Consider the following 26,808-nt stretch of genomic DNA (forward strand, 5'->3'; position numbering starts at 1 on the left):
ACAAAGATCTGCCTGCCTCTACCTCCCAAGTGTTGGTATTGAAGGCATGCACCACCACCGCCCAGCTACCAAGCACATTTTTATTTAGTTCAGTTGATATTCTTTCACATAGTGAGGTAGAAATCCTTTCTTGACTAAGGGATCAGTACATTATTTCCAGTCTAGCACAAGCTGCTTATCTAGTCATGCACTAGAAATAAACAATTACATTCCCAGACTGATACACAGACAGCACTTGGAGTAGGTGGGAGCCTTCTAGGAAGGGATCAGCTACTATTACTTTTTAAATGGGTTTCTTATCAAAGGCTTGGTCTGATAGGAATGCACTGCTTAGTAGAGCCAACAGAACTTTTCCCAGGGTGAGTTTTGTGGGTTGTTAATAGAGGTCAGAAGTAGGTAATGGCAGTAGCTACAAGATGACCTTTAATATAGAAGTGAATTAAGTAAGATAGCTTCAAATCAGCAATACTTCTCAAAACCTTAAATGGAGCTATGTACATTATCACGCTCTAGGAGTGGTGTGTAATTTACAAAACATATATTTTGCTGTAGAATTTATCTTTATATGATAGTATCTGACATTATCAACGATTTAAGAAATGTAACTGGAAAGCATTGATCTGATCAACAAAACCAACATGTGGTCATGTAAAACAAAATAATGAGGGTTTGGATTACGGCTCAGTGGTAGGGTTATCTGCCTATCATGTAAATGGCCCTGGATGTCATTTCCCAGCACTGAAAGTAATAAAAGACAGGCTAGGTATCAGATCAGAGGGAGCAGCACATTCTAGTAACACTTCTTCAGTAAAGGAAAATGTCCAAACATTATAGTTGACCTTAATTGGGGACATGAGCAAAATGTCATGTAGGCTTTTATGGGCATGGGACATGATTGAGCTGGGTCCCAACAAGCTGGGTAAGAAGGACACGTTTTCTTAAGTGGCTTATCCACTGGCTATGGAAAAAAGAAGAGTTGAGATACATAGCCAAAGAGAATGCTGGCAACATGAGTGCCAATATGATTGGATGGTTTCCATATTTTTCATATATGATACTTTGATTTTGACTTTGGCCTTTTTGATTTTAGTCAAAATCACTATTATTATCCAGTGGAACTCCAGGTCACTTTCCCATAACAGTCATATTCAACATAAATATATGAAATGGATTATCAGAGTTAAATTCACCCAGCAGAAACCTCTAATTGTAATATTAACTAATATAAACCTCAATAAGGGGAAAAATTGCCACTACAATAGAAACACATAAAACTCAATGTGGTAGGAGGTCTGCTGCTTTAAAACGTGAATCATATTTTCAAAGAAAGTATGTTTTTCAGTTTCTACTGTACAAGCCTGCCTGGAGATGGGATTAGGATGCATATATTCAATAAAAATAATAATAAATGCTCATTGTCTCCTGAAATTGAATTATTGGCTGCTAAGTATACTTCTTTGATTACATCATGAGTTTTTCAGAGAGAGAAAAGCTCTGCCCAAATTCTTACTTAATTTCATAAAAGGTGAAGAAATAAGAAAGAAGGGGGATTGTATTTCAGCTCCATAGATTGCTTCCTAGAGTTATTAGGAAACAAGTGGTCTTCTAGGAAATAATTGACATTCAACCACAAGAAACACATCTGGCTACATGGTGGGGAAAGGATATGCTTTTCTCATTGCTGAACAGCAAGGCCTTCTGATTTCCAACTTTTATGCTGACCAATATCTTTATCATTCCTGAGAAACAGCAGTTAAGCTGCCAATTGCTTCAATGAGTGTAGAAAGTTTTCTGGTGTCCTTTAGTTATTCTTGAGATCAGAAAGCAAAGGCAGGGGAACACAAGTCACACTTGCTCTGTAATAAAAATGTTAAGCATAAAATGTTTACATCATCATCTAAACACATAATCCCAGTTTTTAATAGAAAAGGAATTTCTTCTCAATTGTCATCCTCAAGTGGACACACAAAAACATCTTTCCTAAAAGACCTTTTCAGGTATCCAGTATCAGAGGTGGTTATTCAATTGTAACTTAGCAACAAAGGGATTTAATAGGATTTAATAATAGTAGTTTAGTTTTTATCAAACTGTCTAGTAATTCAAATCAACACTAAACATGTTTTCCAAAAGGGAAATTGGTATTAAAATGAAAAATCACAACAAGAGCAAACAATATTTTTTTTAAAAAATGAAAAAAAGAAAACCCTGTATTTTCACAACCATGCTGCTTCATATTCTCCTACCTTTGTCCCTCTATTAATAGCTAGGCAAGACTGATGTTCATGATGACATATGCTTGCTCTGAGGTAGAGAAACCAAGGCAAGAGTCAGAATAACACCATTGTTATGGTTATAAACACAACCTCTTAAGCATTTAGCATAAAATTTTGTTTTCACTTTGCTGGTTAAAGGTATGGTATATTATCACCAAGCTCTAGGACATATTTTATTCCCTGAAGGATACTTGTAGGAATGAAAACTTTAGAGATGCCCCAAGGGATAGGAATGTATGTGTATACACATCCACATTCATACATGAATACAAAACAATAATCAGACCAGAATCCAAGTGTCTGATTACAAGATGCTTACAGATCACTGAGCTTGATGCTCTTTTTATATCACATTAACCTCCAAAATTATTATTAAAATAAAAATGCTCACATGTAAAACCAAACACTGGAAATCCACTATCTCTTTATCTCTCTGGATCTTGAGCATTATCCACTTGCAAGCTTAGGTGTCTTGGCTGTGACTCTCTTTTTAACAATCTTCAAACATTAAGAAAAGCCCAGTGAGTATCATTTAGGAAATAGAAGCTATGCTGAAAATAGATCAGTTTCCAGAAGTTGTACTAAATCAGTGGTTTCATTTTGGCACTCATGGCATAGAAAGAAAAAGTGAATAAAGGAACAAAGCTATGAAGATTATACTTTCTCTTGCCAAAAGGCTCCTGGAACTACAAGAAAAATATGTTGGTAATGATCTCCACTCTCCATGCAGCAGCTTTCTTCTAACAAAGAACATTGCTGGTAGCGGGCCAAATTAGACTCTTAGATATTCATATGTTCTTCTTCAGCCAAATTCCAGTGCATGTATAAGTGTTTGCTTATATCATAAGTGGATTATATAGAAATAATCACATCATAGAAATTCACAAGAATTTGGAACAGATTTAAATTTTGTTTTGAAATTGGCTGCTCATTAATATAAACTTACTTTTAGCAAACTATAATTGGCTTTAGTGTGTCAAAAAAAACCCAACAAAACAGTGAGATATTTCTAAGAACTTTTTGCATGGAATCTGAAGGCCTTGAACATATTCCAAAAATGTCTTTGGAAGATAGATGACTGTGAGCAACATTAACTATGCTATTTATATCAAATCTCAAGTGATCATAAACAATGGAAATAGCCTGGGCCTTCATAAGCATTGATAGCCAAAAGAAGCACCAAAACCTTACAAAAGAAAAACACATAAATATATATATATATATATATGGGATATTTTTGTCAATTCATTAAGAGAAAAGCAACTTTTACACAATATACACAGACGTTTTGCTATTATTCAAACTTTTAGTTTTTTCCAAGTCTTAGTGATTTTTTTTTAATTATTCAGTTGATGGTTTCAAACATTATATGGTCATCCAAACAATGGATAGATTGACCATTGTTTGTTCTTGCTTTGAAATTGTAGGAATCCACATCTAATATCAATTAAAGTCTGATGCTAGAATATAGTGACTATGAATCACATGACAATAGAATGTTTTCATGTAGCCACACAATTTATCTCTAATATCCATTTGAAATAAAGAAGTATTTTATTTCTAGTATTTATAGCAAAATGTAATGACTTTGAGGCAGAACTAGAAACTATACCTTATAGCATTGAAAAATCAGTCTTGCAAATATTTTCCAGGTTACCAAACTGGCCACTGAACACTTCCAAATCAATAGATATTTCACCTCCTGGAAATGACAAGATCCCATTTCCTACATGATGTTATACCAAGGTCTTTCCACAACATTTTAGTTTTGCTTCCATCTAAGGTACTGGGGATGCTATGCATCTGCATAGGGATAAAATGTTTTCATTCACTTGTCTATGTTCACCAATAGCATAGGAATCCTTCCTTGTTTGAAAGGGTAAAGTATGGTTTTAAATAGTGTTCAAATGTCCCAAAGAAAGCTTCTGATGAATCTAATACTATTGATAAATGATTATTAGGAATAAGAAAGGAAGTGTTAGTTCTGCTATGTTAAAGTGTCTGCCGGGAGGACAATCGATCATCTGAAAGAAGACAGTGGTAAGTAATCTTTAAAACATTACAGGTGAGAAGATAACAGTAACATTTAACATATTGACAACCACTGAATCTATGGATCTGGAATGACAGATTAAAAACTATTCATCCCTCCTAGAGAGTCTAACCCACATCTGAAAACATTCATGACAGTATGCACAATGCACTCCAGGTGGTGCTTGAAAATTAACAGATCCTGTCAAAGTATATGCAACAATAATTTAGGGGCCTTAAATTGATTAGACTATTTATTTAATAAAAAATATTGTCAAGAAATTTCAAGTTTCTAACCAAATCCTTACTGAACTTAACCAGTAAGTTCTTTAACAACAATTTGTTAACCAAACCAACATATTCAGTCTTCTTACCAATATACAAATGCCACTGTGGGTATATATATCCACATATATGCAGCATGAGAGAAAAGAAAACAGAACATACTGGAACATTCTGTATATAATAAAATAATTATCATTGGTTAAAATTCTTGTTTCAGGAACATTAAAATCAAGTTAACTTCTTCACAACTGAAGCACCATGAGAAGGATTTTACCCATTGGAAAGGGTCATCATTTATACCTGCAGGTGACTAGTCATTGACTCACAGCCAAAGTAGATGGTTTATATTAGCAAAAGTATTGGTAGAAAACAAGTGCTAGTGTTCTATTCCATTGCAAAAATAGACCTGAACATAGAGACTTCTCATTTTCTGCCTATGAACACTTACAATTCTGTTGGAAGAAAGAAAGGGACATTTTGAGGTGAAACATTTGCTTTCAAAACTGTGAACTATAGCTTACTGTGAGTCATTCTCTTATATACCAAACTTTAAACAAAACCAGGTGTCACTGTTTTCCACATCAGAAACATGGCTGTAATGAGGATTCTTATGAAGTTGCAAAAGAGCAACTTGATATAGGAACAAAGTCACTTACAGAATATATGAAGAGATTATGCAAAAAGTATACTCCAACTGCCATTGAGATGACTGCTGCCACATCCAAAGTTGTAAACTGGAAAGCTCCATCAATCATGAATGACCAGAAGAGAATTTCTTACTGTAAAAGAGCCTCTCATATGAATTGCAATATGCAAAGGTCATTTTGGAAGTGGAAATGCACATTTGACAACAATAAAATCACCTCATTGCATTTGTAATGTGAAAAATCATCCTGTTTGATACATGCAAAAATGTTGGAATATGCATAAATACTCTTTCTCACCAGAGGAGGTAAGTTAGAGATCGATTTGTGACATGGGCTAGAATGAACACCATCTCAATTTGAGTTTAAATAAGTAGCAAGTTGAGTTCTCCAAACCTGTATTGAGCTGGAAAAAAAAGATTAAAATCTCCTCATTGTTTCCTGGAGACATGCATTTCACTGTGGCAAAGTGCAAGTGGACGTGCATTACATGGGGAGTCTGGGACTGCCTCAGCGAACTAAGTTGACCATGAGCATTCTTCCGAAGCAATGCAGAAGCTTTATGGAGTGGAGAATAGATAGAAAATTTGAAACAATCTTCTCATTATTTCCTTTTAGAAGTGTCATTCCTCAGCTGGCTGCTGCTTCAGGAATGCAAGGTGAGGGGAACAGATTTGGGCAGGTGTTGGTTACAGGAGCAAGCAACTTTGGCAGCCAAAATGAAATAGTGTCATGACATCAACTGAAAATGTTTCAGCTGCAAGAAGCAGGATGCTGCACGCTGTGCTGAGATGACTGTATTCTACAGTGTCCCATCTGACACTGCATAACACAGACACCAATGAGCCGGGGTCTCCTATAGCTGTCACAGGGACTGAACAATACACAGCACACCAGACAGCAATGCACAATCCAAAACAGGAGAGAAGGGTGGGGAGGGAGAGGGAGCAGAGTGAGAGAACACAAGCAAAACACGTGTCTGTCTTGAACAAACCTTCGGGTTCTGTGTTTTCTTTGTGGTGCACTTGCTTCAGCGGGCAGCAGAAGATTTCGTGACACTTAGCACGAAAGGGGGACTCTTTTTTCTTTAATTCCGCGGATTGGATGGAATCTTGCCGTAACATAATGTATTCCTGTGTGCCAGGGGGGGCGTCATCCAGAACTGTGGTCACCACATAACAAAATGAACTCAAGTTAGAGCTTCATGAAAGTAGTGAACATCTTCAATCAAACATACTCCCAGGGAAGACTAATGTAGCAACATTTTTATACAAAGTTTTAAGGAAATTAATAACATATCTAATAATTTTACTCTAATAACACATCTAATAATTTTATTTTAAGGGGTTGAAAAGACTCCTGGGAAAAACTAGCTACTAGATAATCTATATCTGCTTTGCTAGTACAATCACATTTTAATAGTGGTAAATTATACCAATAGTATAATATTTTCATGTTGATAAGCATGTTGTATTTTTAAAAAATACTGCATAGAGCTCACATTTCAATTTAAGAGGCTATATAAGTATTTACAGATGAAACTGCACAATGTCAACCAATAATCTCTTACGTTTCTCTTCTCAATTTGACCCTGACAAGGGCCTGACTTCCATGTTGCTCCCTATGCTTTGACTTCAAAAAAGAACCCAAGTCCTTGTAAATATCCTTCAGATGTTCAAAGTACTTTAATGAAGATGAGAGCCTTTTACTGAGTGCCCAAAACTTAACAGTGGATCAAAGACCTACCTGGCAGAATTGTGCAAGAATAGGTCCAGGTTTACAAATTTAGGCCTTAGATGTCTACTAGGCTCTTGTGAGCTCTGGTTTTCTTCTTAGGCTCCCTGTGTGTTTAAGCAGGGTTCTGTCTCATTACTGTCTTTCGCTGGAAAAGCTGGATGTGTGCCTTTATAGGGTCCACAGCTACTTTCTTTAGTTTGAAAACCACCCACTGAAGTGGGTGCAAATTTGATTTGCATTTGCAGAACCAGGGAACTGACCCAAGAATGGAGGTTTTCTTTCACACCCTTCCCCAATGAGGCCATTCCATTTCCCTAGGAGTGAGTCAGTGCCTCCAAAGCTGTGATTAATGGTGTGCTGACTCATTCTACTCCCCCAAATGCATACACTTAACATGCATTTAGAAGGACTGATAGATCCCACCAGCCCATTTCTTACAGGGAGAATAATGCCCATGGTGTACAAAATAAACAACTTATGGCTGAATTTAGATGATATCCAAAGGCTCTGTGTTTGGCAAAGATTTCAAAATTCATTGGCCTTAAAGAACTTTCCTTCATGTAGGGGAGAAACGGTATGGAAAACAATGCAACTAAAAAAATTTCCATTTAGGCTTCAGAAAAAGTTCTTGATGGATAGCCTATATGAGCCTATATGTAGAAATATTATTAAATTATGCAAGAAGGTAGTGAATATTTCAGTTCAATTTTCCTCTAGCATTCAGCTGCAGTAATCAAAAATATTGTATAGACACAGTTTTTCCAGGCAGAGAGTTCCCTTCATCTACTAGTAGTGTTACTATAACTTCTTAGAATCTTGTTGGTGAGTGCACATGTTTGCTAGCAACAGCTGCTATTCAAAGTGTTTGCAACCATTTCCTACCATGGGCAGATAGTCATGATAATATACACACTTCTCATATTCCAGTATCACACCTGAAGAAACATTCTGGTTTTACCATTCAAAATATTAAAAGAAAACTCTCCAAATTGGAACTCATAAAAACACAATAACCATTATATAAAAACCAAGAAATTCCGTTTTTAGGAACTGATATATAGAAAACACTTTTTTAGATTAAGGGACAATTGGGGCTAAAAAAGAAAAACATGACTTTTGGATAATGCATAAGGAGAGCTTATTACTAGGGACTACACAATGAATATCAGTAAATTGCCTTACATTTTCATTGTTCAATACCAACAATGATGTCACAACTGGGCATTTCTGGAGATTAATGGTGGACTGAAGCTAATAGCCTTTGGCTGACTCTCCAGCCATCAGCTTTTCCCAGCTGCTCATTAATTCCCAGAAAATGTCGGACACTGCCATCATTATTGTTTAATTTGATAAAACCGGTTATCTATAACATATAACACAATTCTAGCAAAAGCAACCTGCTGACTGATACAAGAGCTAACCAGCAATTCATCATGATGGGAAAAGCATGAAGGTCACCAAAGTGCAGGCTAATTGCTTTCCACAAAATTCCCCCTCTCTCCGGTTCTTTCCTCAAATTGAATTTAGCAAGTGCAAAAGGTGCCAAGATGAGAGCATTTAAGGAGCCATCTGAGTAATAACCAAAGGCGAAGAACATTTCCTTGGAAATCGTGAACATCTGGGACTTAATGGCTTTGCTCTGGGTATCAGGCTGTCTTTCCTCAATGCCTCAAACATCACTCAATTCAGGCAAAACATAAAAGAAAAGATAGCTACTCTAACAGGATCTCGGTGCTCTCTTGACCATGAGCTAGAAATAATCTGGATTGTTCTTACCAGACATTGTTGTATAAGCAATACTTCACTTGAGTCTATAAAATCCCTGAACTTGGGGCTATTTTCAATAGCAATATAGAATTTTAACACAAAACTCTCTTGTTTATTGGACTTCCTCAAATAGGAGAGTGGCTATGCCTTTGATAGGAGCAGAAGATGAAGACCTCCCACAGGACTGAGGATGAACTATTGCATATTCCAACCATAGATTTATCCAACCTTGGAGTTACAGTAAAACTTGATTTAGACAAAGCTTTCTGACATTTCAAGGGTTTAGCTTGACCTCTGTTTTTCTTTCTTTTTTTTTTTTAACAGTTATCAAAGAATAGGTCCCTGTGTAAAAATGGGAACTACATAGCTGGTGCCCCAGCCTTGATCACAAAGCACCCCACTCAAGACTTCAGACTCCCACAGGAGCAGTCCATAGTTGGAGAAGAGACATGCATACACACAAATCCACCCATTCACAGACAGATGCTGACAGGTGGCATACTCAGACACAGAGGCAACAAGAGGAAGTGTAGTAATGAACAATGTTTATTATGAGCACACAATGGAAGAGTTGGTTCCCATTACAAGAAAAAAATCATTGACAACCCTTGGGTGGGCCAGACTAGACCTAGATTTGTTTTCTCAGCAGAAGCACTGGGCTAAATAACACTATAAAATCCCTACTCTTCTCTAGCCTTCTCTCCTATTACCAAGATCAAGGAGAGGGCAGAGGCCAAGGGTCAGGCAGTCACAGTAAGAGAAAAACACCTGATAGAGACTAAACCATTCAGAAACACCCCCATTTCAAACTAGAGCTAAAGCACCAATCTATAATAGAATGTAATTGTTGTCTCATAAAATTAAAAATTCCTGCCGGGCGGTGGTGGCACACGCCTTTAATCCCAGCACTCGGGAGGCAGAGCCAGGCAGATCTCTGTGAGTTCGAGGCCAGCCTGGACTACCCAGTGAGTTCCAGGGAAGGCACAAAGCTATACAGAGAAACCCTGTCTCAAAAAAACCAAAAAAAAAAAAAAAAAATTCCAATGGACTTTATCTTTTAAATATATTTTAATGAAAGAAGTTGATAATGTATCTTCCCCATGTATAGGGAAGTCTATTTCTTAGCTTATGAAAATTGTACCAATAGCTACAGCATTGGCCTCAAAGAAAAGCTACCCAAGTATCAGCAGTATAACAAACACGACGATAAAATCTACACAGTCAAGGACTGGAAAAGCCTAGCCTAGAAGCCAGGATCCTGGAGTGTTAGCCAACAGGCCCAAACAAAAAAGTACTTCATAAAAGCATTCCTAACCAACAATGAGGACCATTAGTGTTTTTTACCTCCAAAGATTCCAACTGTCTCTCATGAAATTTTCTGTCTTTATTCAAAGACATGAAAGCAACAAGAAAGAGCCTAAGAAACTAGACAGTGCCACAAAAGGGACTTGCTTCTCTTACCAGGCCACTGTAATTCTCAGTATTTGCTGGCTTCAACCAGAATCAGTCAATAAGCCCTCGATTATTTATAATGATGTTATTTTTCTGCTTTTGAGTGTACACAAACACGAATCTCTTTCTACTTTTGAATCTTCACAAACATGACTCAACATAATTAACGATACATAATTTTAAAGCCAAGCAAATTTGAGAACACCAGGGCAAGGGGAATGAATACAGCAAAGGGACTACCAATCAAAGTTATCAGGCATATATTAGTGACTCCAAGAAGAAAATGCTTTAGAGCCATTATGATACACAGAAGTAAGGCAAAATACAGTGAGTACGAAATATTCTCACATAATCAGAAAGACAGTGAAGAGAAAATGGAGTAATTACCACAATTAGTCTTCCATGTCGCTGAACACCTGTCATGTTGAAAAGTACAAATAACCACAGCATGTGACAGCTCAACACCTCCATTTTGCCTCCCAGCTAACTATCTACTCATCTGTACATGATGCTTAGGCTTTATTGCCACAGCAGATATCAAGCTGGTAGATTCAAATGTTAGGAGCTTAGAAAATTCAGTGAGTGAAGGGGTTAGTGCTAACACTCATTTTATTTGGTGAAAGTAGGAACAACTTCTGTGTTATTTCTAAATTTTCATTTAGGGTTTCATTTGTGATTTTCTCCATTCCCCAGTCAAAAACTAGTATGTTTCCCTCTATCCCATCTTCACGTTATTTTGCTCTTTTTTTTGTCTTAAAATGAAATGCAAACCCACTACTATCGTGGTAGCCCCCATCTTCTCATTTATAAAACATGCCTATCTTCATATTAACAGTAGATTCCACTAGTCCCTAGATTCCACTAGTCCCGATACTGGGTTTTGCTGCCTTAAGTGCTATTCTTTCTGTTCCCTCAGATTGCCTTTCTGTATACTCTATGGACCTATGAAATGCAATACCTCAGAAATGTTTTTAGCAACTTTAGGTAAGTCTGATAAGATCTGTAATTATTTTATCTCATATCCATTGATCTCTTATCTAGGCTTTTCTCACAGAACACAAGATCCATGAATAAGGGACATTGTCTCATTTGCCAATGTATGTGAGGAGTCCAGAACATTGCCGTAGTCACAACATACTCAAACATTTCTTATTAACCAAATGAAGGGTTCTTGTTTTCATTGACATCCATCAATACTAAAGTAAATGGTCAAGTCACTTTTCCAACTCCTAATTTCCACCTGACTTTTGAAGAATCTTGTGATATCTTGCAGATAACTTTTGGCTTATCATAGGCTTTTGCTGAAATGCTAGCGTGGTACTCACATACAGATATATGCTTTTGCTTTATAACTTAAATAGAAGCTCCCAGGAGGCAATAATCATGTCTCAGTCTCTTTGGGAATTGTCTTTGTTACTTTATATTGCCATGGCAAAACACCATGACCAAAGAAACTTATAAAACAAACAATTTAATTTGCAGGTTCACAGTTCCAGAGGGTTAGAGCCCATGACCATCACGGCAGACAGCATGGCAGCAAGCAACCAGGCATGGTGTTGTAGCAGTTACTGAGAGCTTACATCTGATCCACAACTATGAGGCAGAAAGAGAACTAACTGATGATGGCATGGGATTTTTTTTTTACCTACCTCAAAGTCAACCCCTACTGACACACACACTTCCAAATAGAACACACCTTTTAATCCTTACAAACACTTCCACTAACTGGGGACCAAGAATTCAAACACGTAAGTCTACTAGGGCCATTCTCAAACCCCATAGGGATCATCTTCATGTTCTTAATGGACTATACCACTTTGCACACAGTATTTCTACATATATAAAATATGCCTAGGGATAGTCATGGCTACCTTGAAAGTGTGCGTAAGATGGTATAGAAAATGGCCAAGAGTGCAACACTTAAACCTGGTACCCACAAGACACAAAGTCAATGGGAGTTGCATGGGAGGAAATGCTGTCTGTGATCTATAGAACTCAGAGCATTATAGTCTGGTGGTTTGAAAACCAGGGACTCTACAACTTTCTGTGTGACATCTGGAGTGCCACTTCACTTCTCTGAGTCTCCATTTTCTTATTTAAAGCTGGAGATCTCTCTCTCTCTCTCTCTCTCTCTCTCTCTCTCTCTCTCTCTCTCTCTCTAACATTTGAGGCCTAATGATTTGACGTTGGAGGGAGCTGTTCTGTGCATTGAAGGATTTTGAGTAGCAGCTCTGATCATTACCTATAAATGCCAAGAGCACTCCCCCAGTATAACAACCAAAAATATCTTCAGATATCACCAAGTCTCCAGCATGCCCTCATCTACTGGATCCAAAGTCACCTTACTTGAAAATCATTGGAATTGGTAATGGGTAAAGACTTTCTGTCCTACAAGACCCTTTAGAACTACCACAAATCTCTGAAACACATTTGTGACCATCAGTTATACTTTGCATCCTAGAAGTGCTCATCAGTTCATAGAAGTGAATTCACACAGTCTAAACCAAATAAAGAGGAAGATGCATTGGTGACCATGCCTGTCAATCAGGGAACAGAAAGTCTCTACTGAACTGGTACAGTTGAAACCCCCAATGTTACACATCAGTGTGGTCTTTTCTCAGTTTAGAGTAAAGGTTTTCTCCATTGACTGACAGTACTTCACATTTGCTGATAACTTTTAGGTGTCTCTGGTGAATAGAAGGCAAGTCCCAGCCAATCAAAGTACTGGTTTAAGTATAGCTTGGAAAAAGTTAAAAATGGAGGCTGAGGAAAGTCACTCTGATTTTATGCTTTTTGTTTGCTTGTTTTTGAGACATGGCCTCATGCAGCCCATGCCAGCCTTGAACTTTCTATTTGGCTGAGAATTACCTAGAACCTGACCCTTTTTTTTTTTTTTACCACCTCCCTGGTTCTGGGCTAGAGGGGTGAACCACCACATCTAGGAATCAAACTCTGGCCACAGGCGTGCTCAGCACACATTCTACCAATGCAGCTACATGCACAACTCCTTGTCTAGATTTATGCAAGCAGCTTTCTGAAAGATGAGCCTTCCATTCATGTAAGAGCTCATGTGTCCAGGAAGTATGCATCTACCTGTTGAAGAGAGAAATTAGTCAATTTTAAAAGTACAGTTTTACCAGTGCAGTTCTAGTGGTCCTCTGCACTATATAAATGACATATACTTTATCCTTGAAACTGTTTTAATAAAGCATTTGAGAAAAATATGGCAAGATAAGCAAAGCAGATTCCATTTTACAACACTAAGTAGTGTTGTATGGCCAAATGATACCATCACAGGCATGGACACTATCCTACTACTTTCATGTTTTCTGCCAGTATCTTCTTGCATTCCCCTCCTATAAATGCCTAAGAAGCCTAAGTCCATAGCAAGTGTCCACACACACACATTTTGAAGGGATAGATGGCTGAGCCTTATCCACTGTTTCTAGCTATGAATGTTTGGAATGAAGCCCCAAATTGGCATTTTTCCCAAGGTCTCGAGTAGATGGTGCTGATGCTTGTAAGCTTTCAGACTCAAAGAGCCACTATGCCAAGAATTTCGGTTTTTCTCTCCTGGTATCTCTGTCTACATATAGTCTATGCTTTGTAGTGTAGTAGGAAACATTATAAACTAGGTGTTCTCTTACCTGTGGCTGAGCATTTGAACCACCTGGGGGGCTTTTAAAACTAAAATACCCGTGGTTCTATGCCAGACTAATTAAACTAGACTCTTCTGGTTGAGCTCTGAGCACTGGTAGCTTTCAAAATTCCTCAGGTGACTTGAATGTATTGCCAGTGTTGAGAATAAGCATTCTAAGTAAACCTTTGTCTCTCTTTCTACAATGAAAATCCTTCTATTCTTTTCCTCTGTCAGGTTCAGACCTCTGATTAATTTTGTCATTCCATTCTTCCCATACTTCAACACAGAAATGCAGAGTATCCTTGTGTGGTGGCCCTTTTCTTTTCACTGTATCACATTACGCCAATACACACATCTCCACACAGCAATTCTGCTCTAGTCTGAACAACCTTGGTGAATTTCTCAGCAGTTCACTACAGCTATTTTCAACTCTAGCCTGATTATAGTTTTTAAAATGATTATCTCATCACTAGCCAGTTTTCTTTAACCAAACAGATCTAAACCCTATCCTTATTAATGCCTTTCAAGTACTTGGGATGTAGGACATGTGCCTTGTGCTGAAGCCATTTCATGATGCTGCATCTTCTCCCTATGGTGTCTTTTCTATATGATTCTAATATGGACCCCTCTTACTCTCTTTTAAACTATACCACTGTAACGTCTGGTAGGAGTAGTTCAAGTTCATAATAACAAAATGATTCTAAAATCTCACAGGGAATCTCATTGGGTACTCGATTTTCTTTTATAACATCACGAGAAAGGAGATTGAGAATACATTTTGCAGAAACTGTTGCTTCAAGTCCTCTAATTCAGTATTCTAACAGCTGCATATAAAAAGTACCTTGGGAGCTTTTAACAAAGTGTCCCTGCCTAGGATGTATGTCTAGAGATTTGGGTTTAATTGGCTTATAAGTGTAGTTTGGGCCTTGATAGTCTAAGCAGTTTTCCTACTGGTTCCAGAGTGGAGTGGGGCTGATAAGGCGTCTAACTGAATGGGAAAAAGGAAAACCCATAAATATAAGCATAATGAACTGCAAAAATTGCTTTCCTGAGTAAGAAAGAACTTTAAAAGAAGCAAGTCTTTAAGGTGGTAGGTTATTTGATCAAGTGTAGACTCACAAAGAAAATTTCAAAAGCCCTCAGTAGTACGGTAGGGTCATTGACAAACACTGTCTAATCAACCCATGGTTTTCAATCATAGCTCCTGTATCATGTACCACCAATGTGACCCTTGGGATGTCAGAGATCCCTTTTAAGTTTGGCTTCCTCAGCCCTAAAATTAAATAACAGTTACTTTATTTCCCCAGAAAAGTTAAGGCTTATTTATTTTATTTTATGTGTATGGTGTTTTCCTACATCTATATGCATGTGCCCACAGAAGTCAGGAGATGGTGTCAGATCCCCTGGGGCTGGAGTTACCGAAGGTTGTGAGCCACCAAGTGGGTGTTGAGAACTGAATCTGGGTCCTTTACAAGAGCAACAAGTACTCTTAACAGCTGAGCCATGTTATTAACCCCATGTAGCAACTACTTTGATGTGTATGTTCTAGTCCAGTTGCACGGTTTCTCCCAGGACAATGATAGACATGAAGATTCTCAATCCTGCCATGCCCACATAACCAGAATCAGAACTGACATTTCCTCAAGATTCAAAGCTGACTGTTATGAACATTAAGGTTTGAGGTAAACCCAGTACATTAGTTGACACACAGTCATATAGTTGGTATTAGATATGGTATTTGATATGGTTTTGTCCTCTTCTCTCCTGAGACTGAACATTTATTTTGGCAGATGTTAAAATACACTCATGGAAACACAACTGGTGAGTGAAGGAAGTTACTTACAGTGTTATCCTGGGAAAATAAAATTTCTGCCTTTTATAAATAACCAAAGAAACCCTAAGACAGCTGTTTTAACGATTAGGGAAAAAAAGTGGTATGAGTGGAAGCATCCACCAGTGTGCCCATTACTGACATCTACCTCATACATATTAAGTATGTCTTAAATATGTCAAACTGATGCTACATTTGAGTATTCAAGGAAGGTGTCTTTCCTGGGGTTGGGGGACACCAACTTCTACTACTTATACTGTTGCTGTTCCATTATCTTTTTTGCAATTTTGCAGCAGAAGGAGGAATGTCCTAGGGGAGAAGGAAGATGGCTATACCACTCATGGATTATAAAACTGACTGACAGGCCATATTTCTTTCAAGATGTCATTTGAAATTGATCGGAAACGTTTCACTGTCATTGAATACCTTGAAAACTTTTGTTTGATCTCATTTGTTTGTCAATTAATGTAAATTGTTTCTGGTCACACTGTTCTAGGAAAAGAAATATGTAACTCATTTTAAAATCACTTACAGGTTGGCCCTGATAATGGCATTTATACACATTTCCCCATATTTCTCTGTGTACAATGATGTAGATCACTGGTGTTCTTCAATAGAAAGATTCCTAGACTCATTGGCCCATGCATGCTCTTCCTTCTAGCTCTGTAGTATGTGGTGGTGTTGTGGGTGTTAGACAAATGCTTTGCTTTTTTAACAACTATTAGTACAAAATTCCCAGTTAGGCTCACAGAATGATGTAATATCTATTCACAGAAATATTTTTGCCCGATGTCTTCACAGCCTTTGATCTTAAGACCTTTCTCATGCAATATCACAAACTAAATTGCTATAGAAAGCCTATTTTCTCCCTCATGCCTTATCCATTTTGAAAGTATCTCATAAAAAGGAGTGTGGTTTCTGTGCCAATACACTCTGGAATAAACTTGGAAGCCTTCCAACCCCACCTTCCTAGAAGTCATGTCTCCATACAGACTGCCTCAGAGGGCAGGCTACAGGGACCCTGCACTGCTTCTCCACGGTACTGTCTTCATCTTTGCATTCCAGAGTCTGAGAGCTCATCTGGGTCTCATGTACCAAGGGAGAAGTTTGGTCCTGGTAGTTGTTCAAACTTTCTTGACCTGCCTTAGTAGCTAAGAAAACCCCATGTCATGGATTCTGCCAACTACTTCATGCTGTTGATTGGAAAATTAGAATGAAATATTGATTTAAAAATATGTATGACTGGGAGAATGACAAATGCCATCAAGCTTACTTCCACTTCATATCATTCCAAATGTATGTAACTAGCAAACTCATATTCCTTTGTATTAACCAGGCAATGCTTTTATTTTTTGAGCAAGTAGTTTTCTATTCATTTTCATTCTACCCACTATTCTGTTCTCATGTATGTTTCTTTCAACCCTTCTTGCCTCTTTCCACTCCTAGAGACACTATTAAAAAAATCACTCAAGTACATTAGTGACCCCTCTTAACTGACCTTTGACAGAAACCATGAAGCATGCACCAATATATAGGCTGTTCTTCTAACAATTATCTTTCAGAAACTGAAATATACGAATGTCAGTATGGCTTTGTGCACCCTGACTTGCCATGTGCTTTGGCTATGCTGATTAGAGTAGTAGTAGTAAAAGGATCAAGAGGGCCTTGATCAACTCAAGAAGGCTCTTTCCATTGATGAAGATAATATACCCAGTCCTCTTGTTTCATTAAAATATGCACCCATTAAATCCTTCTCTTCCTAGTTAGTCACAAACTGTACTCAGTTCATCAGAAGGCAGTTAGTATCAGCATAATATTCATCAACCTGTAAGCTCAAATGGTCTTCTATACCTCAAGAAATAAAGGTTTTTATTTTCTTAACCTATATGTTGTAGAGGAATTCATCCTCCTTACATAGTTAAAAGTGGCACAGTTTTAGCTAATGGAACATAGCTCTCAATTAAAATAATTAAAATCCACAAAATAATTGTAATAAAGAAACATTCCAATTAAATGGATACTTTCCTTTGTACCCTTGCCTGCCACAGTTTCTTACTCCCCATTCATTAAATAGAGTTAGCTATTCTTAAGAAGGCTGTCACTGCAGGGGAGTCAGATGGAAGAATAGGTTGTGCCAGGTTAGAATCCATTCCAAATTTCTTTGCAACGAATTTCAAAGCAAATGGTATTTGAGTTTGTTTACTCTTGCCAGCATTTCTGTTTAAGAAAAAGGCATTATGGTTATTTTAAAAGCCACAAGCCGTCAAATACCCTTAAAATAGCATTTAATGATTTAAGTGTAAATGAATCATAAACACTTAGATTTTAGCTGTTGTTGTTTTGTTTTTCCTTTTATTAAAAGCAGTTTTTGTCTCACATAATGTAACCTGATTATGATTTCCCTTAAATCTCCTCCTATTAGCTCTTCTCCACCTCCCCTCCCATCCAGATCCACCCCTTTCTGACTTTCATCAGAAAACAAACAGGCTTCTAAGGGACAAAAATAAAAAATACAATAAAATAAGAGAAGACAAAAACTAGCATATCCAAATTAAACAAAACAAACAAACAGAAGTGTAAGAGCTCAGGAGAAGGCACAAGAAACAGACCTACTCATTTGCACATTCAGGAATCTAATAAAAACACTTACGTGGAATCCATAATATATGAACAAAGGACATGCAGGGTAGGAAAAAGAGAAGAAAAATATATAAAAAAAAATAAAAATACTAAGATAACTTTTCTTTTAAAAAAAAAGGCCCTGACATGACATTATGAGACAAGGTACCTCCAAAGATGCTTTTGAGTTTGTTTTCTGTTGGTTCTCTACTACTGGTCATGCAGGCTACTCTTAAAAGTAGTTTGTTTTTCCCCAATGAGATGATCTTGGAGGAAACTAAATATTCATTTGCAAGTGGTTATCAATTGGAAATTGCTCCTGGGTTAGGGATGAGGGCTATGTCTACAGTTAGAGGGTCCCAGCTGGTGCAGATGTGTGCAAGCCCTGTGCATGCTGTCTCAGTCTCTGTGAATTCATATGTGCACCAATGATATTGATTTAGTGGGCCTAGCTTTCATGGTGTCCTCCATTACCTCTGGCTATTAGACTCTCTGTTTCTTCTTCTCAGGGTTCCCTGAGTCCTGGGGGAAAGGATTTGATGGAAACATCCCTTTTAGGGTTGAGTGTTCCAAGTTCTCTCACTCTGTGTAAAGCCTGGTTGTGGATTTCTATATTTGTTTCTATCTGCTGTTGGGGGAAGCTTCTCTTATGATGGTTAAGCAAGGCATGGATATATGAATATAGCAGAATGTCATTAGGAGTGATTTCATTGCTACATAGAACAGTAGTATTTGGTTTTACCCTAGATCCCTGGGCTATCTAGTCTTAGGTTCTTGGTCACCCAAATAATGGCACGGAGCAGGCCTTAAATAAAATTAGATATTGTTTGGTTTCTCTCACAAACTTTGTGTGACCATTACACTAGCATATCATGTAGGCAGGACACCACCATAGATCAAAGGGTTTGTGGTTTGCTTGGTGTTTATATTTTATGCAGAGTACATTCCTGTACCAATGATGCTACTACATAGAATTGAAGTTTCTATATAGGCACCAACTTGACTTCTCCATGTTCAATGAGTTGTATAGATATTCTTCTCAGCAATGGGGCCTTTCAGTCAGTTTGTGGAGAGCAATTTATAGTTTTGGCAACAGCCTGGGTTCTTTGGGGGTTACCATGTGTCCCCTTTGGCCAACAACTTAATTAGATATAGCCCAATCTTGGTATAAATACTTAAATTGAATTTCCCTCTCACTGCCTTGTAAACCCAGCTGATTAACTGAGGTTTAGTAATAGATCACCTTCTCGCCTTTATCCTATTAAGGGGAAGGTCCTCCAAGGGAGACTCTAAATGGGGATTGGTACTCACATATAAAACATGTGCTGCTATTCCCAGTATTTAAGTAGTGAAATAGAGTTCCTGATATATAGTCCCTATTATACAAAACATAACCAATATTAAAAACAAGCCATAGAGACAGGAAGTCAAAGAGATTAAGGAACATATTCCATATAACTCAACTGTCAAGATATAGAAATGGCTTTCTAGCCAAGGCCCACATGCCTCCACAATCCATATCATATCCAGTGCATCCTATCTCATCCTTGTTTACATATCTCTTGCAGGCTGAATGATTGCCTCCTCAAAAAGACCCACATCCTAATCTGTAAAAGTTAGGTCTACATTGTCCCACAATTGTCAGTGAAATTCAAGTTACTCACAGTTGCTTTTCACATGAGGATTGATGAAATAAACATAAAGGAAAAACAGTCATACAATATAATTTTAGTTTTGATTTTCAAATATGCACACAAAATACAGTGTTTTATTATGACTTCTTCAAACATCCATGTCATTTGTTTTGCTCATTTTTGATTCCCTTCTTTGTACCACACACTTGCTGGTCCCTGCTTTCACCTAAACAGTTTCTTTTTACTTTCATAATGTGTGTGTGTGTATGTGTGTGTGTGTGTGTGTGTGTGTGTGTGTGTGTGTGTAAATATAGATACCTCCTGTGATGGGTAGCTTTAATGGTCAACTTGACCCAACCTAGAATCATCTGGGAAGAGATTCTTAACTAATGATTTTGAACATTAGGTTGGCTTGTGGACATGTCTGTGGGGGGATTGTCTTAATAACTGCTGTGGAAAGACCCAGATCATTTTGTGCAACACCATTCCCTTAGGCACAGGAACTCATACTATGTAACTATACAGAAGAGGTTGAGCACATGTATGAACTGATGGATTTCTTTCCTTTTGACTTTGGATGTGATGTGACTAACTACTTGACATTCCCACCTAAACTTCCTTTCATAGAGGAACTGTAACCTGGCATTGTAAGTAGAAAAAGCCCTTTCCCTTATAGGTTAATGTCTGTCAGGATGTTTTATCACAGCAACAGAAATAAAACACTCTTATGAGAGAAAATATGGGTTACTTGTTTTTCTGAGGCTGGCTTTTGGGCTTAATAGGATGATTTCTAGTTTCATCCATTCTCCTACAAATGAGAAAGAATCTTAAAATCAGATGAGGATGATAGAAGAGTGGAACTAAAAGATGAAAACAAAATATGTAGGGGAGATTAACAGTGAGAGAGGATTTGCTCTGATATTGCTGCCTCTGAAGATGGAAGAGAGTCAGGAGCCAAAGAATCTAGATTCTGGGAATGGTCATATTTTGGCAGCCAAGGAAGAAACAGAGATCGCTGACCTCTAAGGAACTTAATTATGCTAATGAGGATAATTAGCATAAGAACAGACCTACAGCCTCCATAAAGAAATGTAGCTTGTGCTCTCAACATGGGAAAATATATGCATGATTTATGACCTACAGGAATATAAGACAGTTTGTGTAGTTTGAGCTATTAAATTTGTGGAATTTGTTACAGCAGCAATAGAATACTAATATAATATTCAAGCCTTATCCCTAAAACTCATTTGGCTTTAAAAAGTTTCTAATGTTAGTTGAATATCAATTATCAAATACTGTACATAAAATTATCACATTCACTAACTTCTTTTTAAGGATGTATTTTTTTATATGTATGAGTGTTTTGTCTGCATCTATGCATGTGTACCACATGTGTAATTGGTGAACATGGAGGCCAAAAGAGGATGATATATCCCCTGGAAATGGAGTTACAGATTGTTGTGAGGTGCCATGTGTGTGCTGGGAACCAAGCTGAAATAAGAGGAGAGTACCAAGAGTCTCTAGGTCACTGTTTAAAAGAGATCCATGAAAGTAAGACACAATCTTTATGACTTAAGCTCCTGTTACAGCTTTTACTGCAGTATAAGCTATTATAATGGAAAAAATATGGAAGTACTCACCAAGAATGAGATAGCAAAGTAGAAGCCTCAAGGAAGTGTAAAAGAGTAAGCTACGGAACTATGAAGGGGAAGAGAGCTTCAGGCAGGTAAACAGTGAGAAGGAAAACAGGGTTCTGCTGTGACTGAAATGATGAATAGTGGCTTGCTCCTTCACAGATGGAATAAGCAGGCAACATGTTAATTTAAAATCCTACTTTGGGAAATCACTGGTTATTGTCTGATATTCATGTAGTACCTGTGGCATCTAGGGCTGTCAAAAACAAAAGTAATGGCCAGAAAAACACAATGCAGGACATACATCTGCATGGGTTTACTAAAACACGGTTAACTATAAAGCCATTCCACTTGAACTGCATTGGAGCCAATTATCCACAACAGGAAGCAGCATGAATGTCCTGAATGTGATGCCTATCTCTTTTTCTGATGGCCTTTCCAGTTGGAACCGACTTATGTGCCTGAAATTTTTGTATTAATAAGGTGAATACTGAAAGAGCTGTGAAGACTCAGAGGCCTCCAGTCTGAGGAGACAAAACCAGCTGAGGATCCGGCGAGGTGAGATAGCTGTGGCTTGCTCTGTCTCTCTGATCTACCAGCATGGACCCCAATAACTCGCCTCGGGTTTGATTTTATTAATAAGAACTTTTAAGATTCCTGCTACATCTGGCGCCCAACGTTCGTATTACGAATTCATGAAAAAGCTGTTTGCCTGTGGCCTTGTGAGCCCTAGCTCAGGGCCCAAGTTACACTCAGCCAGTTGGATTTGCTGAAGGAGACAGAGGCAGTAGGATCCGGAGTTTGAGCCGGCCTAGGAGGCTTGGGAGAAGCTTTGGCCCGGACTGAGCCACAAACAGTGGTGGGACCATGGAAGCAGTGGCTACTGCTCCACGTTGCCAGCTCCTTCTCATCGTGTTGGTGACTGCGATGATGCTGCTACCAGGGAAGAAGGGTTTACCGCTGCTGGTTCAGAGAAGAATTGCCAGGACCATCGTGTTACAAGAAAGCATCGGCAAAGGTCAGTTTGAAAAAGTTTGGCAAGACAAATGGTGGGGAGAAATTATTGTGAAGATTTTCTGTTCTAGGGAAGAAGAATGTTCATGGTTCCGAGAGACAGACATTTATCAGACTATGATTGCTCCAAACCACAGAGGAGGCACAAAAAAAAAAAAAAAAAAAAAAAAAAAAAAAAAAAAAAAAAAAAAAAAAAATCTGCAGGAAATGCAGGAAACCATGACCATGCCTAACAGTGACTTTGAAATCTTCAAAAAGATGACAGGATCCTACAATGATGATTCCACACTATGATAAAGCCATTAAGCCGATTAACACCATGGAAAAATCGACTTTGGACTACAAACTGGTCAGAACAATTTCGAGAGGACTAGTTGAGATGATCCAGCCTGACAGACTACTCAAACAAGGACTTGAAACAAGCCCTGAACTTTCCTATTATGCAAAGACTGGACAAACGATACAGGACTTGATGATTAACCCCAAAATTTTCTTTTCAAGATTCCCTAAAGATATCTTCACCCCTAGAAAGCAAAAAGAAAAAGAGAATTTAGATATGAGATAGATCATCGAATCTACTCTGAGAAAAAAGATAAAGAAATAATAAGATAAATAGGTAGATCATTGAATCTACACTGAAGAAAAGGGGAAGATATAAAAATGACAAAATGTAGACTAATGAATCTATTATGAAAATAAAAAAGAGAAAATATGGATATGATAACATAAAAAGGGAGATTATGGAATCTACTTTTTAAAAGGAACTACTTGTTTTAAATAAGATAAGTAATGAAAATTTTTTGGTCTGAGTTTATCAGATGTTACTGGACTGGACATTGTTAATATATATAATGGAGTTTTTATCTGAATCTGTCAAATGTTAATGGACTAGATATCATTAATGTAATTTTTGGCTGTATATAATGTATATACTTATTGGATAGTATTTCTTGTATTAGTTATAAGCTTTCTTTAATTTTAGACAAAAAGAGAGGAAATGTGGTATTGTGTTCCCCAAAATATTGTGTACTCTAATAAATTTATCTGGGGTCAGAGAACAGACAGCCACTAGATACAAAGACTAGAAAATGGTGGCACTCACACCTTTAATCCTAGCATTCCAGAGATAGAAATCCCTCTGGATCTCTGTGAGTTCAAGGCCACATTGGAAATAGCCAAGCATGGTGACACGCCTTTAATCCCAGAAAGCAAGCCTTTAATCCCAGGGAGTGGTGGTAGAAAGCAGGAAGATATATAAGGCGTGAGGACCAGAAACTAGAAGATTTGGCTGGTTAAGCATGTGGCTGGTTAAGCATTCAGGCTTTTGAGCAGTAATTCAGCTGAGACTCATTCCGGATGAAGACTCAGAGGCCTCCAGTCTGAGGAGACAAAACCAGCTGAGGATCCGGCGAGGTGAGATAGCTGTGGCTTGCTCTGTCTCTCTGATCTACCAGCATGGACCCCAATAACTTGCCTCGGGTTTGATTTTATTAATAAGAACTTTTAAGATTCCTGCTACAGAGCTGGACCTTTGGGAACTGTCAAGTTGGTGTCATCTAGAAATTGGAACATGCTCAACTTCACAACATTCAAAATGTTACCTAGAGGAGTGGAAGCATTTCCCAGTTCTCATACAGAAGAAGACCCTCTGCTTTCTCCCTAATGGAGAGCTGACTGAAGTTCAACATTTACGGCGTGAAAGTCAAGGAAAATGGTCTCCATAAATTCTGTCCTAGACAATGAAGTATTTATTTTGTGGGTAGTTGAAGAGATGCTTTTTAAGTTGCAATGAAGTACAGGAGAACCACGATAGTTTTAGAGTTGTCTAGAGAGTGTTCATTCTGTTATTTTCTCTCCCATGGCTTTGTGTAACACCTGTTTAACTGACAGGCACTCAAAGACGAGTATAATATACATGAGATATTCTCAGCTCCTCAAGACATCACTTGACTGTCTCTAGGTGAAGCTATGGCAACTGTAAAAAAACATTTGGGGGCTGAAAAGAAGATGGGTCACACTCATATCTAAGAAGTAATAGAGACCATGGATCCATCCATGGGCAACGTTGTGTTCTCACACACTTTTAAAGAAAGCTATTCCATGTAGTTGCCTCCTACTCTTTAAGAAACTCTAGGAGTCCCTTAATAAATTTGTGGGAAGCATAAAAGGAAAGTGAATCTCTTCTTACATATACATATTTGTGAGTTACAGTGAAGAGAAGGACACAGAAAAGAAAATAGGCATGTAGGCAAGCTTGCATGGTAGATTCCAGAATGCAGAAACCTCTTGCCTATGTTCCTGGCTTCATCTTTGCTTATCAATTTTGTTTGGATTAGGGTTTGCTTATCTTTACATAGCAGCTCATCGGTAGCTCATAGTCTAAATCACGGCAACCTACTCTAATGTGTTGTTCACCAACTGATGCTGCTATATCTGGAGGAAAGCATCTTACCCATGATTTAGAGTCACAGAAATACTGGGAATGGTAAGGATTTAAAGATATCTGGTATGATCATGGGACAAGCCCAGTTCCTTGGAAGAGAGATATAAAGTTAGTGAAGAACAGGTTGCTAGTTAGTTTTATGTGTGAATGTGCCTATGACATGAGATATCAAGATATCTGTTTAAATATTATTTGGGGTTTGTCTATCAAGTCTGTGGGGTGTTTTTTAAATCACTTAACTAAGTAAAACAGAGTGTCATTCTTAATAGGAACAGCTATCATGCAAATACCAGTGGAAAGTCTAAATAACAAAATGGCAGGGCACTTCTGAGAAAGAAAAATTAGCTGGGCAGTGGTAGTGCACACCTTTAATCCCAGCACTCAGGAGGTAGAGGCAGGCAGATCTGTGAATTCAAGGCTGGCCTGGTCTATAGAGTGAGTTCCAGGACAACCAAGACCACACAGGAACATTCTATCTCAAAAAATAAACACACACACACACACACACACACACACACATACATATATACATACATACATACATACATAAATATATTTGCATATCTTTGGAATTACATCATTAGTTTTTGTTTGGCCTAAGAATTTGAACTGATACAACCACTCTCCTTGAGTCTCCAGTTTCCTAGTAGATAGAACTTACATCTTAGAACATTCCTATCGCCATAATTTTGAGAAAACTAGTTAATTATAATCTGTCTACACACACCACCACCACCACCACCATCATCACATTCTCTATTTAGCATGCGTCGCTATAGAACCATCACTAAGGCAAATATCGAGGATGTTTGCTTAGGGATATGGAGGGAGAATTTTCCCATTTTCTCAAAGTTTGACTTAGCTACACTGATTTTTTATTGTAAAACACACCTTCACACCTCAGCTTTGGCAATGGTGATTAATAATTCAATATTGTGCTAGATGTGTCCTTCAAGGTGCCCAATGGGTTATAATGTTATGTAGTCTCTTCCATTAAAATGTGGCTAGAGGGTCCGGGGAGATGGGTCAGTTGATAAACACTTGCCATGTAAGCATGAGGACCAGAGTTTGGATCCACAGAACCCACATAAAAGGTTTAAATTCCTCAAAGGGGACATGAAAGTCATGGGAAGATGGCTCATCCATTATGAGCACTTGCTGCTCTTGTAGAGGACCTGGAAACAATTCCCAGCACCCACATGGTAGTTCACAACTATCTTTTCCTCCAGTTCTAGAGGTCTGAGTCCTCCTTCTGGCCTCCACAGACATTGCAAACATGAGGTAGATATAGGTACATGCAGGTAAAACACTCATATACATAAAATAAAGGAAAATTAATTTGGATGAGCTTTACTTAATTGGTTGAAGGTACTAAAACAGAGAATCACCCACAGACCTTGAAGAAATGAAGTGTCATGTGTTGCTGGAGAGCTTCTCTCCAGGTTCCCCAAGCCCCGCAGTCCCACAATCCACTTATAAAATAATCACTCAGACGCTTATATCACTTATAAACTGTATGGCCGTGGCAGGCTTCTTGTTAACTGTTCTTATATCTTAAATTAACCAATTTCTATAAATCTATACCTTGCCATGTGGCTGGTGGCTTACCAGCGTCTTCACAGGCTGCTTGTCCTGGCGGTGGCTGTAGTGTCTCTCCTCCTTCTTCCTGTTTCCCCAATTCTCCTCTCTCTTTGTCCCGCCTATACTTCCTGCCTGGTCACTGGCCATCAGTGTTTTATTTATATAGAGTGGTATCCACAGCAGTCATGTCAGAGTGTCAAAGTATCAGGTCCAAGAGATTTTG

The 26,808-nt window shown here is 38.0% G+C and overlaps 1 protein-coding gene across 3 annotated transcripts in view; it reads right to left on the reverse strand.

Moving 5' to 3' along the window:
- Window positions 1–26,808, reverse strand: part of Fgf13 (fibroblast growth factor 13) — a 514,465-nt gene that overhangs the window by 201,752 nt on the left and 285,905 nt on the right. For 2 of the 3 annotated variants that reach the window (XM_028854229.2, XM_028854228.2), the window contains exon 3: window positions 6,228–6,395. The exons of the other annotated variant lie outside the window; for it this stretch is intronic. In XM_028854229.2, the coding sequence (XP_028710062.1) occupies window positions 6,228–6,395 (168 nt within the window). The remainder of the gene's footprint in view (window positions 1–6,227; window positions 6,396–26,808) is intronic. 3 annotated transcript variants of the gene reach the window in all.

The sequence above is a fragment of the Peromyscus leucopus genome, chromosome X (assembly GCF_004664715.2).
Source record: "Peromyscus leucopus breed LL Stock chromosome X, UCI_PerLeu_2.1, whole genome shotgun sequence".
Lineage (NCBI taxonomy): Eukaryota > Metazoa > Chordata > Mammalia > Rodentia > Cricetidae > Peromyscus > Peromyscus leucopus.